General features: G+C 45.7%; 3 protein-coding genes across 6 annotated transcripts; 2 read left to right on the top strand and 1 right to left on the bottom strand.

Annotated features, from left to right (window-relative positions):
* The first annotated feature begins 32 nt into the window (after positions 1-32).
* On the top strand, positions 33-4,603 carry cfap298 (cilia and flagella associated protein 298). Of its 4 annotated transcripts, none has more exons than XM_086012629.1 (8): positions 33-175; positions 1,126-1,287; positions 1,878-2,045; positions 2,663-2,730; positions 2,802-2,960; positions 3,563-3,694; positions 4,136-4,231; positions 4,374-4,603. In XM_086012629.1, the coding sequence occupies exons 2-8, from the start codon at positions 1,149-1,151 to the stop codon at positions 4,482-4,484; spliced, it is 873 nt and encodes a 290-aa protein (XP_085868755.1). In that variant the 5' UTR covers positions 33-175; positions 1,126-1,148; the 3' UTR covers positions 4,485-4,603. The 4 variants fall into 4 exon arrangements, with proteins under 4 accessions (XP_085868755.1, XP_085868754.1, XP_085868756.1 ...); XM_086012628.1 differs by having other exon boundaries at positions 53-198; XM_086012630.1 differs by having other exon boundaries at positions 65-198; positions 1,130-1,287.
* Positions 4,604-5,238: 635 nt separating this feature from the next.
* Positions 5,239-8,796, bottom strand: haus1 (HAUS augmin-like complex, subunit 1). Its single transcript, XM_086013284.1, has 9 exons — positions 7,824-8,796; positions 7,581-7,755; positions 6,963-7,098; positions 6,672-6,806; positions 6,194-6,317; positions 6,005-6,070; positions 5,867-5,938; positions 5,714-5,761; positions 5,239-5,550 (listed from the first exon to the last, which is right to left on the bottom strand). The coding sequence occupies exons 1-9, from the start codon at positions 7,842-7,844 to the stop codon at positions 5,500-5,502; spliced, it is 828 nt and encodes a 275-aa protein (XP_085869410.1). The 5' UTR covers positions 7,845-8,796; the 3' UTR covers positions 5,239-5,499.
* On the top strand, positions 8,530-12,977 carry mis18a (MIS18 kinetochore protein A). The gene is made up of 5 exons (XM_086013285.1): positions 8,530-8,826; positions 10,127-10,193; positions 10,828-10,950; positions 11,313-11,415; positions 12,593-12,977. Exons 1-5 carry the CDS (start codon positions 8,589-8,591, stop codon positions 12,662-12,664), a joined length of 603 nt encoding a protein of 200 aa, XP_085869411.1. The 5' UTR covers positions 8,530-8,588; the 3' UTR covers positions 12,665-12,977.
* Positions 12,978-14,823: the final 1,846 nt, after the last annotated feature.

Genomic DNA, 14,823 nt, shown 5'->3' with positions numbered 1-14,823 from the left:
GCAGTTCCGCCATTGGCCTCTGGAGGGCAGCAGTGCTGAGTCACCTATTTTGAACTGCCGCATTTTACGTTGAAGAACCCGCAAGTGTTCCGCCAACACAAGTTGACCAAACACGAGTTGCTAAGTCACCAGATGTCAACAAACGTGAATGTCTTGAGTGAGCGTGTGTCTTTTCGTAAGTCTTTTGCACCTCAGCAGGTAAGTTAGCTTGACTGAATTGCCGTTCGTGCCACTCATGACGAGCTAAAAGCTATTCTGATGCTTCGCTCAACGAGTGTAGCGCCAGTATAGTAGTTTTCATCAGAACAGCCTTCCACAAATTACCAATTAACTCCTTTTTACCTTTTAGCGCTTTTGGAATGTAAAAGTGATACGATGACGTTAATGTCGTACTTGTTCAGTTTGCGTCAAAAAAAGTGTGCCTGCGTCTTCGTGACATCACAACAAGTGCCCAAACCTGCGGGCGCATTGCGTCATCAAAATGTTTGTCAGTTTCAATTTCAAATTAGATCCTGCACATTAGTGGATGTGGACAGTTTTTGTACCTTTACCATCCGTGGTGTTAAAAAAAAGCTTCCAAAAGAACGTTTCTCCGCTTCTATGTTTAGTTGAACTCACTCTATAAATTCATAGCCTCACTTGAAATTAGAATGACATTAATAAATCATTTTAAAAGTTGTTGGTAATGCCCCTAACATTAGACGTTACTTGAAATTTAACCCATCCATCCATTATCTATACTGCTTATCCTCACAAGGGTCGCGGGCGTGCTGGAGCCTATCCCAGCTGTCTCCGGGCAGTAGGCGTGTGATTTCTCTTCGCGTGATATTAAGGTGACGTTACGTGGGCATTGCCATTTATGACGTTTTAGCTGATGCTTTATAAAGTTATTTGGATGTCACTATTTTGTTTTCTGGTAAATCGTAAGCCGGCGTGAGCTAGCAAGCCAAACCTAGCCTTTAGCTTTAGCCTCTCTAGCTCGTTCCCGAAGCTTCATCCCGCCCTCGACGGCTGTTGCCATGGTTACGTTGCGTTCCTCCGCGACACTTGGCCTCTCACATGCTTCGCGTGTCCAACATTGTTGATTTTCTTTTCTTTTTCTGTTTGTTTGGTTTTTTTTTTAAGCAAGATAAGATTTCACTTTCAAGATGGTTATTCTGCACGTGAAGCGCGGAGGCGAGAGCCAATTCCTGTTCGGCACGGGCGTGCACGAGGCCGTCGACGTGCTCCTGCGCGACATTACCGCCATTTACAACGGGAGGCTTAAAGTTGACCGAATATGTGCAGGTAAGACACTATTAAAAGAAGAAACAAAAAAGAAATGTCAAAGAAACAATTTAAGTTAAAAATAAGTATATCACAATAGTAGAAATGAATTTAGATATTATATAACACTTTTTCATAATTGGTCTCTGAATCTTGGATTTTCATTTATTGCGGGTGGGTGTGGATAAAGAGGGGTTTGTTTTGTACATTTATTTAATTCATTTTTAAAAGAAGAAATAACAATATGTCACTGATGGTGTAGTGGTACACACGCCTGAGTTTTTATGCGGGCATTGTGGAATCGATTCCCGCTCAGTGACGGTGTCTGTGTGTGTGTCCTGTGACTGGCTGGCGACCAGTTCGGGGTGCAGTCTGCCTTTCGCCCATTGTCAGCTGGGATAGGCTCCATAATTACACATATGTTCACACACATACTTAAAACAGCTAGTCACACTGCCAGTGACATAACTTTTTGTTTCCCAAGTTACAATTCAGTTAATGCCGTTCACAAAAACAAGAATGACAGTGGAATAATGATCAAACTAAATTAACATATTTCATTCACTGGTTCACTATACGTCTCTTTAAAGTGCGCTTTGTTCCGGTTGTAGAGATGGCCGAGCTAGCAGAACACGGCGTCACGCTGCCGCCCAACATGCAAGGACTGACGGACGAGCAGCTGGTGGACCTAAAGCTGAAGGACGAGTGGGAGGACAAGTGCGTGCCCAGCGGGGGCGCCGTCTTCAAGAAGGACGACGTCGGCCGGCGCAACGGACACGGTGAGCAGACGGACATTTCTGAGCTTCTCAACTTTCAGGACATCGAACACCATTTGGGGGAAAAATACGCCTCCAAAGTAGAGCTAGGCCATTTGGCCTTCACATAAAATCTCTGAATGTTTTCCCAAATCTGATTTTTGATGATGTTCCAATTTGAACACAAACAGTGCAACAACACACGAAGACAGACAGTCACAGGCATCTATTCTTCATGCTCAATGGAAAAACAACTAATATCACTTCAGCAGACTGAGTCACTTAATGGTGACTGTCCTTTTCGTCTATGTAATATGTTTAAATTCCACTGCCTCCTGGTGGCCAAGGCACACGCCACACCATAAAGAGCAGCACAAACTTTTTTCCTTTTGCAGTAGTTAACTTGTTAGGGCCCGAGCAGCGAAAGCTGCAAGTTCCCTATTGTTTTCGTAGAAATTATTATTATTGTTATTATCTGCAAAGAGTCTAATTTTTGAGGGACTAAACGTGAACGAAAACTCACCAAACTTTGCACACACATCAGGCCTGGCGAAAAATATTTCCATTTTTCCTTTGGGGAATGAATTGTTTTTTGACTGCTTTGTGTGACTGACGATGGTGTCATGTTTTCTTTGCGCCAGCTCCTAACGAGAAAATGAAAGCCGTGCTCCTTAAAACGGTGGACGAGGCAAAGGCCCTCATCTCCAAAGTAAGTCTGCACACGAATTGCGACCGCGACGGTCCACCGTGTTAATGCAACTGCATGTTGCCTCTTGGAAGAAACAAGCGGAGGTCAACGTGTGCGTGACCATGGCGATGGTGAACGAAGCCCTGGCCCAGCTGCGGGGTGCCGTCATGATCGTGTACCCCATGGGCCTGCCTCCTCACGACCCCGTCCGCATGGAGTTGGAGGACCGCGAGGACCTGTCGGGGACGCAGGTGAGACCAACAGGGAGAGGAGATATTTTGGGAATCGATTATTTGACCCATTTTCTCAACGATTAATTGAGTAATTGGATGCAGTTGGATTTTGCATGATCAAACAACAAATTGCGCATGTCAGGTCTAGGTATTTTATTTGTCCATTTGGGGTCGCCACCCTCATGCTCCACACTGCGATATCTGTGACTTTGAGTGTGTGACTTTCTGCCCTGGTCTGGCCTGGCCTGGTGAGTGACATGGGTGGCAGCGAATGAGGGTGTGGAATTGGCTGAGCTGACGTTAGCGGCTGGTCACTGCCAAGTTTCAAAGCGGAAATTTTGCTCCCAACTTTTTTTGTGGGATTAATCCTGACTGCAATGATCAAGTGAATAATTTGATAAATAAATGAAATAAAAAATAAATCAATGACACCACCTTACTTTGATTTGAAAAGCAAAATTTGATTCAAATAATATTGTCGTTTGCTATTTGCTCAATTTGGTAGAGGAAAAAAAGCCATTCAAATCGGAAATCTGATTTTGGGAAAACACGCATTTTATATGAAAGCCAAATCATCCAGACCCACGCTTGAGTTCAGTCCACGCCTCCTCTCCCCTCAGGCGTCGCTGCAGGTCCTGGAGGAGTCCGAGTGCCAGCTGTGGTGGGCCGCCAAGGAGATGCAGAGGGGCAAGAAGCTGCAGGACTACATCGGCAAGAACGACAAAACCAAGCTGGTGGTCAAAATCCAGAAGGTGAGACCGCACAAAGCCATGAGCACGTCAAAACTTTTTTTGTATGTATGTATGTGTGTGTGTGGCAAAATTTGATTCACAAACGAGCTTCAGACACGCCGAGTGGCGTTCCACAGAGTTCTGTTCTAGGTCCACTGAGAATTACAATTTAAGGGGCGATGACTGCTAACAGCAAGCATTTAATTCTGCACTGGCACACTTTAACACCCGACTCTCACATCTCCGCCCTGTTGCATGGAAAGCAAAGAAGATTTCAAATGAGCTTTGCGCACCACATCCCGCAGTAGAGGGGGCAGAGTCAGCAGGATCTTATTAAAGACAGGACGGCTCCCCGAAACTGTCTGTTTCAATCTGACTTTGATAAGTGTACGTTCAATCTCGATTCTGTGGCTGTGGTGTGGGGACATTTTCTGAAGACGTAGTGCTGCTGTGACCCTGCAGAAAGGACAGGGGGCGCCAGCGAGGGAACCGCTGGTCACCAATGAGCAGCACAAGCAGATGATGCTGCATTACTACAGGAGGCAGGAGGAGCTCAAGGTCAGTCAAGTGGCTCAAAACAATCTCAAATGGACACAAAATGACACTGTTTTCCTTTTCCGTTGGATCTACTACTTTGATGTCTGAAATGAACGTCTTTGAACAAGTTGTGTTGACTGTCCGTGTTTGTTGTTGGTTTTAGAAATTAGAGGAGGCGGACGACGACAGCTACATGGACTCGGAGTGGTCCGACCGGCAGGCCCTCAAAAGACAATTTCAAGGCCTGACCAACATTAAATGGGGACCCAGGTAACGGTTTTCACTTCCCCGAATGTTTTCTCGCCCGTCTCCCTCGCAATGGAAAACCCAACAACATCCCACCCACGATGCTGTCTCACTCATGGTCCGATTTAATAAACTGCTTTTATTTGATGATGTGCTCCCTGCATTGTCAACTTGAACGTGGAGTACAAGTGTTGACCTTGGTCCAGTGTTTACACGCAAGGATGCGGCCAGCAACTTTCCTCTCTTTGCGTGGCCGAGAAAATCTTTGCGCAGGAAGTTTTCGGACAACCAGAGGGATTTAAAGGAACATTCCCGATTTGTATTTTTCAATTTTGAGTAAAAAGTAGCTGACAATTTTGTGGGATCTGTGTGAAAGAGGGTTTTTTTTGCAAGTGTAAAAATATTCGATCTTGGCAATAAGTGACATTCCTGCCCTCAAGCAAGATGGCCTCCGTTCAGACAGGCATTCATCCATATTTCCTGAACGATCAACTCCCTGCGCTCCATCGTCTCCGCCCTCTCGCTGGCGTACGTTGCGTCCTCCTCCCAGGCGCCGTATTTTTTCAGATCACGCAAGGCGGTCGTGTCCACGGAAGCCAAATGTCCTTAAGCATTTCTTAACCGTAACTGCATTTTCATCAAAATGAGAAACGTTGAGCCCACGACCACGTGAAGTTGTCAAACGAAACATCAAACACAATTAACTCCTCGTGTATTTAATCAGCCAAATGACTGCCCCTCGTGTTTAATCGCGATTGTGAAGAAAAAAAAAAAGAAAAAAGTTTGCCAGTCAACCAGGTCTTTATTGTACAATCATCTCAAGAGGAAGATAATCATTTTTTGCTCATGTTTTTCCTCATCCTCTCTGAAATTAGTTTCCAATGCACCTGAAGTCCAAAGTATGAATGTGTCCATATTTGTTGCTGAGCCAAATTTGGCTTGTTGTGCCTTGTCAACGCTGCACCGAGTGACTTGTAACACTTCGTCCCATTTGACATGATTTGTGAAATGTGGAACATGAACATTCCTTCAGGTCTCATTTCTCAGCATTGCTTGAAGTCCACGTGCATCTCCAGCTGGGAGTCGAGCGCCGCCTACAAAAGGCCAGAAAAGGTAAAAGGAAGAAACATTTTTCATATTAATTTGAGCCCATATTTTGGTTCAAATAACCCCCCCCCCCCCCCCCAAAAAAAAAAGTTGAATCGAGCGGGTGACGGCTCGTAACCGGAAAAATTCTTGTGGCCACAACACGCTTACCAGTTCCCTTTTAGCCTCTTCGATTTTGACTCGAGCGAGAGATGGGCTCTGCGGAGGGAGAAAATATTTAGAGCACATGAAATTCAAGTCAAATGAGCCGGAACGTGGTTTGGATTCAAACAGCAAGTGGCCGTAAGCCAAAGGCAAACAAACCGCGCTGAGGTCCATGAAAGGCTCCAGTTTCTTCTTCAGGGACCCGATTTGTGTTTTGAGCACGTTCACTTCCTGTTTGGAGCAATACAACAGGAAGTGAGAGTCTGCACGGTTGGATGTTGTCGCTTGCGCTCTCACCTCTGAGAGTCCCACTAAGGCATGATGGCTGAGCGACTCCTTCATGTTCCTGGAAGCCAGCTGAGCCTGACCAAGTCAAACAACAATTAGGAAACAACACTGGCTTTTTTTTTTATCATTCAGACAGACCCAAAAAAATCCTGTCTTGTGGGTTTTTTTTTTTTTTTTTTGTATTGCAAGCTTTCCTACCTCTTGCGCCTCCCGTCTGCTCTGGATTTCTTTGGCCTTGGCTTTGACAAAGTCCATGTTGAGCAGATGCTCCTCGGCTTTGGCGCTCTCCACCATTTGGGCATGACACGTTTTGCTCATGTCGCTGCAGAGGACACACGCACACAAATTTGGATACTTTCTAGGGGGAAAAGTATCTTGGAAGACAGATTTAGACCAAAACTAAAAAAGGAATTATTTCAAGGAAATACTTTTGAAAAGAAAAATCCAATTTTCTAAGAAAAAAAAGGTTGCAATATTAGGGATAAAATGCTGCATATTTTGAGGGAATAAAGTTGTACAATTTAGAGGGGAAAAAATGCCTAATTTTTGCAGAATGAAGTCATCGATATTCAAAGAAAAATGTTGCACGTTTTTCAAGCAAAAAACGTAAGGAAAAAAAAGTCCTATTTTCTCAGAAGAAGTTCCTGTTTGGCAACGTGAAGAAGAGTTTGCTTACGCTTGCAGCTGTCCCCTGAGCACCAAGACGGTGCTTAGCTTCTTCCTGAGGTTGAGGAGCTCCCGGTCCAACTGGGTCTGGGACTTCTCTGCCTCCAGGAGCTCGCCAGTCAACCGGTTCAGCGCCGGCATCAAACTGAGGAACGTAACACAACCGCCACCAGGATTTCGCAAACAAAAACATTGACGTGAGAGGTTATGAATGCCAAGAAAGTATAGCATATTCATCATTCGGAGATCTCCATTTGTGGAGCAGCTAAGGTTAGCGCACTAACGTAGCCACATAGCATACCTGCTGAGCGATGTGTCTCTGACCACCAGAACCGCCGCGTTGTCCACCAAAGAAGCCAAATACTCCACGCAGGACTTGGGCAGGCTGGCGAAGGACACGCCCAAACCTTGGAGCAGAACGTCCTGAAGGTGAGCACCTGGAGGAAGACCAGCACCGTCAAATTTAACACCTCAACCTCACCTTCAATATAAATGTGTGTCAAATCCTGGTCCAGAAAGTCAAAGCCTGACACAGTTTTGATTTCAAAATAGATGCTTCAACTCAACCAGGAGGTAAATGAGCTCCGACTACCAGTGGTTGAAACCTAACTGTGGCTGGCTTTTGACTTTCTGGACCTGGATTAGACACCTGTGGTCAGGAGTGGGTGATAAGTGCTCATAACTTCTCAATATCATAGCACAATATTTTCGGGGTTAAAGAATGCAATCTACGTTCATGTCTGAAGTCATTAAGGTAGTGAAATGCTCCCTGACTTTCAAACATGAATGGGCCAGTCAAACACAAAATGAATACACAACTGCCGGTCAGATACATATTTATATAGACATTAATTTGATAAACAAGTTCCAAGCCTGGTCGACCTAAATCAAGGTGCCGCTGCTGTAGCTTTTGCCTCACCGTCGGCCTGGTACTCGGTCGCCTTTTGTCTTCGGTCTTCGGCGAGTAGGCGGGCGTGTCGGCATCGAGCCTCGCTGGACTGGGCAAGTTGATCCAAAATGTCCACCGTCCTCGCAGTCACCTCGAACTCAGGAACTGCCTCGTCGCCCAACGCCGCCGCCAGCCAGCGGTTCACCTGGACAAAGTCGCGGCATGAGCACGCCAACCAATGCAACGAGTGATGACTGCAAAGCGCGTCGTTACCTTCTGCATCTTTTCACACATGGCCAAAAAAAGTCAAGCATCAACTTGTTTGTGTCGAGCGATTGTCAACAACAGCACTGTCTTGCTTTCCATTTTCGCGCCGCTGACATTTGCGCGAAACATTTCCTGAATAGTTTTTCAAAATTTCCGCCTTGTTACCCAATCAGGCAACAGGATCCGCCTTTTTCGGAAAATTACAAATGTTTTGATTTTTTTCAAGATTATACATTCACCAATACTGTTTGGGATGATAACTTTTAACTCAGTTTTCGCTTCACGTCAGGTTTATCTTTATTAATAACAATAATAAGAAGAAGATCCGTGGTTTGTTATTTCCGTTTTTTTTGTTCTCTCGTATTTTCATTTATTCAACAAAGTAATGTTTCACTAAAATTGCTATCAGTAGTTTAGCTGTAAAACAGTACTGCGTATAAATAATTTAAAACAAACAAATCGACTTTTATAGTTTCGCCTCTTGGAACTGTGCAATACAAAGACGAAACACAAATCAAGAATGTTAACCTTACACGACGTAGCGATAATCAGTTCACCTGGAAAGGAGCCATTTGAAAACGGATGCTAAAAAAGATGTCATGGGGTTCTGACGTTCTTCCGTCCGTTGTTTTTAAATTACATTTGAGGATGAAATCAACAGTTTGTGCCTAGGCCGTCGCGCTAAACCGAGATGGTAAGTAAAAGGTGGTGAATTATCTCGTTTCCTGCTCTCCTTATACTGGTGACGCGAAAATTCAAACTGACGCAAAAATGGCGACATGGCATCCCACGACCGGTGTGGAAAGTGTCAACAGGACGTTGGAAAGCTTTAGCCTGGACTCCAGCGGCGTCAAAGAGAAGTTGTTTCGTCCCACTGCGGCGGAGGACGACGACGAAGACGACGAAGACGGTCCGGTGGTGTTTTTCTGCGCCAAGTGCAAGTTGCCCGTCGGGGACTCCATGTCGTGGGACAGCAACCAAGACGGACAAACTCACATTCAGCTGAAGCGTAAGTTGCTTTCTCCTCGTAACTGACTTGACTCGAATGTTCACGACCATTCACGCTTTCTGTTCGATTTTATATTGTGGAGCCTTCATCGTTTCCTAAAGAACCTCATCAGGGGACAGGGGCGCAGATGTGATTTTGGAACGAGGGGTCATGACAAAAGTTCACACACATAAGAAGCCCACTTTGAAATAATCATTAGTCATAGATGATGAAACTGTTACTTATATTTGTCTGAAATGCCAGTCACCCACCAAGTTGTTTTTACTACATGACAACAAATAAATAATTACATTTTAAATAACGCAAGTAGTATTACAGTATTGTGATTTTCTTATCGCACACACCGTAACAATGAATTTATCTTAACTTGAGCTTGATTCGGGTAAGAGCAAGTGATCGCAATGTGTTCTATCTTGTTTTCAATCTGTTATTGTTATAACCCTAATCAACATTACAGAACCATTAAGTAGCACATCTCGTCAACAGTCATATACAGGATATAATAGTATAGAAAACGCTGTGATAATGTTTTTTGCTCTATTTTTTTTTCTTATTATTTTGTACACTCCATCAGTCACTGAACGCCAGTCGGCCACCTGTTACTTAGGCTCTCGCCCTGGCTGTAAACCCTCCGCTGTAAAAAATCATGTGTTGCTTTGTTAAAAAAAAAAAAAGATGTAGCTATCTCCACAGACATTTTAGGTATCCATCCATTAGGCATATGGCTTACACAGTACAGTATTTCAATTTAGCTAGTGTTGAGTACCTGAAATGAACAACAAAACCTAACTGTGGTGTTAGAAGATAGCACCAATTCTACGTCTGCCTTGCTAAGTTAAAAGATTCGACTTCAGGAAGAGGTTTCATTAAAATGCTACCCAGAGATATGAATTGTGACATTTCTTTTGTGGAACTCCAACACGTCAGTAGCTGTAGCATAATAACATACTGTAACCATACACAATGCAAGCCCATGCCCGTCCCAATGGAAGGGGAAGACTCCGTTGATTTTTATTGCTTTAAAAGCGGAGGTGACGGATCATGGTCTTTATGGAACTGATGAACGATTCGGGAGTAGGGGATGAGTGACTGAACGAGGCTGGTGTCGTCCAAAGCAAGCCTCGTCGCATGAACCGATGCCGCCTGCTCGGGTGAGAGGCCCAACGTCTTCGAAGACGACCGCGAGAGTCCTGGATGGAGGACAACATTCACATTAGCATCATGATGAAAGTTTCCAAAGGCACCGAGTGTACGTGTCACCATTTGGCATCGTGTTTCGTTTGTTTGTTTTGCTCTTCAGGAGTCACGAACAACGTGCTGGTCGGTAAGGACGCTCGTCTGCATGAAGCCAGCAAAGGTTCTCCTTGGTAAGACGCTTCCTACGTCACATCCCGTTTTATGAGTGACGCATTTGAGCATGTTAATGCCGCACGCTGGGCTGGCGGTCGGCACCTCCGTCGAACATTTCTGAGGTTGGAATCTCGAGCCGGGGTCTTCCCGCGTTTGCGTGGGTTGTCTTCAAGTAGTCCAGCTTATTTGCCACGTTCCAAAAACGTGCGCTGAACACCAAAAATTGTCAGGGGAAGAGCTTGTTTGTCAAAATGTCTTCGGGGGCTGCACGATATTGGAAAAACATGCGATATGGATATTGACGATAGCGATATTATTGCGAAAGAAATGGCTTTTTTAAATAAGCAAACTCAATTGTGTTCTTAGCTAATTAGGTGTCATTTCCCTAAAGTCCAACGCTTGGGTGGCGATGCACATTGATGTTTGCATCTGACTGGTCAAATTCAGATAAAAGCATACAGATAAATATTGCATGGGCCAAATCACGATATCGATTTTTTTTCGACCTGTTGTGCGACCTAATGTCTTCTGCGATGAGCTGCTGACCGCTAAACGTGTCAAAGGGCATCTTGCATCACAGGCCGACGTGGCTCCAGGTCGCACCTGTCAAGCACTTCTTAGATTTTTTGTTTGTTTGTTTTTGTTTTCCAGTCTGATTGTGGATTTGGTGTGTGCGGGATGCCACGCAGTTCTCGGGATGATCTACATGTCCACGCCCAAGAACTTGGACCACAAGAGATATACTTTCTGCTTCAACGTAGCCCGCATCGACAGGTAGGGCGGCGCAAATTTGCCATGTGGTTTTAGTGAGGCGAATTCCACGAAGAGGCGCATTTGAAACGTTTTATTATTATTTCAGGAAGGTCGTCCCGTTCACGCCGTATATATATATATATATATATATATATATATATATATATATATATATATTCATTAATAAAAATGAATAGAAATATAAAATGATAATATATTTGTAAAAGCCCTCATTTCACCCCCTCCGCACAACATTAACTTATGAACAAATAATCGATCCCAAATCCTTAGAAATGTATTCATATAAATTGAAAATGGCTGTTTCGGTTAGATTTTTTTTTTTTTCTTCTTCCCATTTATTTCTGCATATGGAATATTTGCAGTTACGTGCTGGGCTCGGCGAGCCAGAAGTTGTCAGCAGAGGGCCCCAAGGAGCAGCCGGTGACTCTGGAGTACAGAGGCCATGTTGAGCAGGTGCTGACTGAGGTAACAAAAAAAAATGTAGAAATGGATACCTGGGGCCAGCTGGCTTTCTCTACTCCACCAGTGTTGAAATTGCCAATGACATCATCTTTGGTCATGATGACATCACCTCAGCTGTGGGAAGCTCACATATGAGCTCATCGCCACAAAAAAAGGGAGAAAAACAATGAGCTCATCCCCACAAACTGTCATCGCATCAGGTTTTTTTTTTCCTCATCTTGTTACATTTAACCTCACAATAACCATACCCCACAAAAATCTACAATTCCCCCCAAATATAGCTTCTTTTTTTCCTGTCAATCCTCTCAATTAGCTGGATTTTTTTTTCCCCCCAGATTTCAATTCGTTACCATCCGTTGGGTGTTTACCTTTTCAATGGCCTTTGTTTGGTGGGGAAACCAGTACTCGAATTGACCAGTAGGGGGCGCTGTGGTCGAGGCTTCTTGGAGCGCAAACAAAAGACAGACAAGCACGTGCAGGAAGCTTTGTTAGACGACCAAAACATGTTGTTGTCATTGTGCGCTGGGCCTGCGCAAACCAAGGAAGGAAGCCATTGACAGCAAATGAATTCCGCTTCATTTTGATGACGGGCTGTACCTAATCAAGTGGCCAGCGGGGGTGTCTTCTTGTGTGTGCGGGGGATGTGGGCGTGTCATCTCTTGACCGCGTGTCAACAGAGGGGCTTTGCCGTATTGTCTTATTTGGAGAAGGTGTCACGATTGTTTGCTGTCGACCTTCTCGATGGATGCAAGTTGGCGTTGACATGGCCGTGTGTCGACAAACAGGCTTTGCTCGTCTCGCCAAATGTGGCACATTGCTAAAGTTTGCCCGCTGCCGTTGACGCGCGAATGAAGCTTTTAGTCGACGTTAGAGCTTGAGCGTGTGTCAACAATGGGGCTCGTCCCGTATTGCCCAACTCGGGCTAATAGGTCATATTTGCCGAATTGACGTGGGCTTGCTCGCCGACATGCCAGCGAAGCGTTTTTATTCGAATGTTTCATTTGAAAAAAAGAAAAGACAAATGATGACGTAAAGCCACAGGCAAATATTGTTTGCCCCCCGCCACCCCAATTTTCCATCCCGTTCTCCCAATTGAGCTTCCTGCTGCCTTTCCCTCCGCTGCTTTTAATTTCCCACCTGTCCACTTTCTCCTACCATAACCCCCCCCCCCCCCCCCAAGATGAAGACGCTGGTGGTTTCCATGGCGCGGCATGTGGAGGAGCTGGAGAGCGCCACTCAGGACGAGGTCTGAGCGCCGTGCCAAAGCAAAGGCGCGCTCGCTCTCCTCCTCGAGGGCAAATCGCCTCGGTCAGCACTTGGCGCCTCCATGGGACGCATTTTCTCCTCTGGCCAGTTTTGTCTTGTTGTGCATGTGCTGTGTTGTTCACTGTTCCTTTGTGTTAGCAGTTAAGCAAATAAAGTGTTTTCTTTTTTTAATTTTTTTTTATTTTTATTTTTTTTTACATCAGCGGTCCGGAATTTTTTTCCCACCACGGACCTGTCTCGCGTGAAGATGTGCAGCTTTTCCAAATAAAACAACTTCCAGACTGGAATGGTTCAGCAAATATTTTGACTTGGGAGCAAAAAGGAACAGTGACCTTCCACCTGTGGGAGTGAGCGAGCGTGTTTGTGAAAGTGTGCGTGTGTCCGAGTGTGCATGTTTGTGTGTGAGTGTATGTTTTGTGAGTTGAGAACCTGCACCAAGCCTCCTCGCATGGATTGACATGAGAGGAACTTTTTGTGGCGGGTGAAGCGCTGCTGTTTTGGTTAGCGACAGCATGCAGACGTGCTGAAAGGCTCCGCCTCCTCACTTTTGTTGTTGCCAGTGGAGCAGAACAGCGAAAAGTGTTTGGAGTGATCCGGATAATCCGTGCGAGGGTTTTGCCCTTATCGGCCGGCGGGCCGGATGGACTTTTGCTTTCGGGGGGCCTTTGCGGGCGACGATGCGGCTAGCGAGGCGTCCTCCCGTCAACCTTCCCCTCCCCCCGCCCATCCCGCTGACGCCGCTGCCGCGTCCAACCAGCGCGGCGCATCCTTGCAGCGGTCGCCACGGCAACAGGCACCACGCGCTGCCGGCCTGTTGCCTGTTGGGAGGGGCTGGCCGCTAATCTGCTTGCGTGCGTGTGCGTGTTTTTCTCCCGCCTAACCCCGCCCTTCCGCCCTGGCGGAAAACAACAACGCGACACAAAGCATGCTGAGATGTTTTTGTGCTTGAGCAGCTCGCGATGTGTTGCGCGCACACGTTGGCGTCCATGTTACTGTATTTTATGTATGAGGTGACCCTAAAACGCTATGTATGATGCAAGGTGACCCCAAAATTGTTGCTATACTAATACGCGTGAGGTGACCCAAAACAGCTTTTGTGTACATTCGAGGTGACCTTAAACGTGTTACAGCTGCAGATTTGTCAAGTGGCCCAAAATGTTAGTCATTTTACGCGAGGTGACCCTAAAACCACATGTCAAGTGACCCCAAACAGGGTTAGGATATGTGAGGTCACCTTAAAGATGTGAGGTTCGCCTAAGGAGCTCATCGGGCTCCCACTTTGCACACATTGCACAGCTTGCCGCCTTGATTGCACCACTTGTAACATGGACCAATCAGTACAGCAGGAAAATGCCCCCCCCAAGTGAATTATGCCGAGGCAGCGTCTCCTCACCGTTTGCCCCTATGAGGAGGCTATGTTGCCATGGAAGCAATGAAGCCTCCGTCAGCCAATCACGTCGCGGCCTGCCTGCCGCCGCCGTCCAATGGCGGTTCGAGCTGTTGCCACAGACACCGGCGCCCGATTGGCTCACAGCATCTCTTTCATGACAGCTCGGTTTTTCTTTTTTTTTTCTTTTTTTTTAATGACAAGAGCAGGCAGAAAGTGGTGAAAATATCCATCACAGGGAGTTCCACCTGTTTGGCAAGTTGTAAAAATAAAATCCCACAAATGTTTGGACTAATAAATCAGAAAGTGTGTTGAAGGGACACTTTGTCGCATCTATGCTCGAGTGGACAACCTGCAGGTTGAGAAAGAGGAAAAATAAATAAATCACACACAACAAAAGCAGGAGCCACACCCAAAAGTCCAACAGCTCAAAAAGCAATGCAGAGAAAGACAAGGAGGAAAAAAAGCTGGTTGGAAACATTTCTGCTAATTTTGCTTTAAATTGCTTTGGTTCAAAAGAAGAAAGTGTCCATCCCTTGATAAGCCACAAGACGCTTTACACTAATCGCTATCTCGGTGTGCGTGTGCGTGTGTGTGTGTGTGTTTGTGTGACGCCCGCACACACGCACGCACGCGTGCACGCATTGATTACAAATCAGCTTAAGTTCTTGCCGGCTGCACAAAGTCGTCATTTGCAAACATTGGCGTGTTTGGGCAAACAAACACGCCTTGGCGTCTTCACGCTCACGTCTGCTTAC

The sequence above is a fragment of the Filicampus tigris genome, chromosome 17, assembly GCF_054856515.1.
Source record: "Filicampus tigris isolate MCC_2025a chromosome 17, RoL_Ftig_1.0, whole genome shotgun sequence".
NCBI lineage: Eukaryota > Metazoa > Chordata > Actinopteri > Syngnathiformes > Syngnathidae > Filicampus > Filicampus tigris.
The sequence above is the reverse complement of the archived record's forward strand: the minus strand, read 5'-3'. Positions and strand labels throughout refer to the sequence as shown.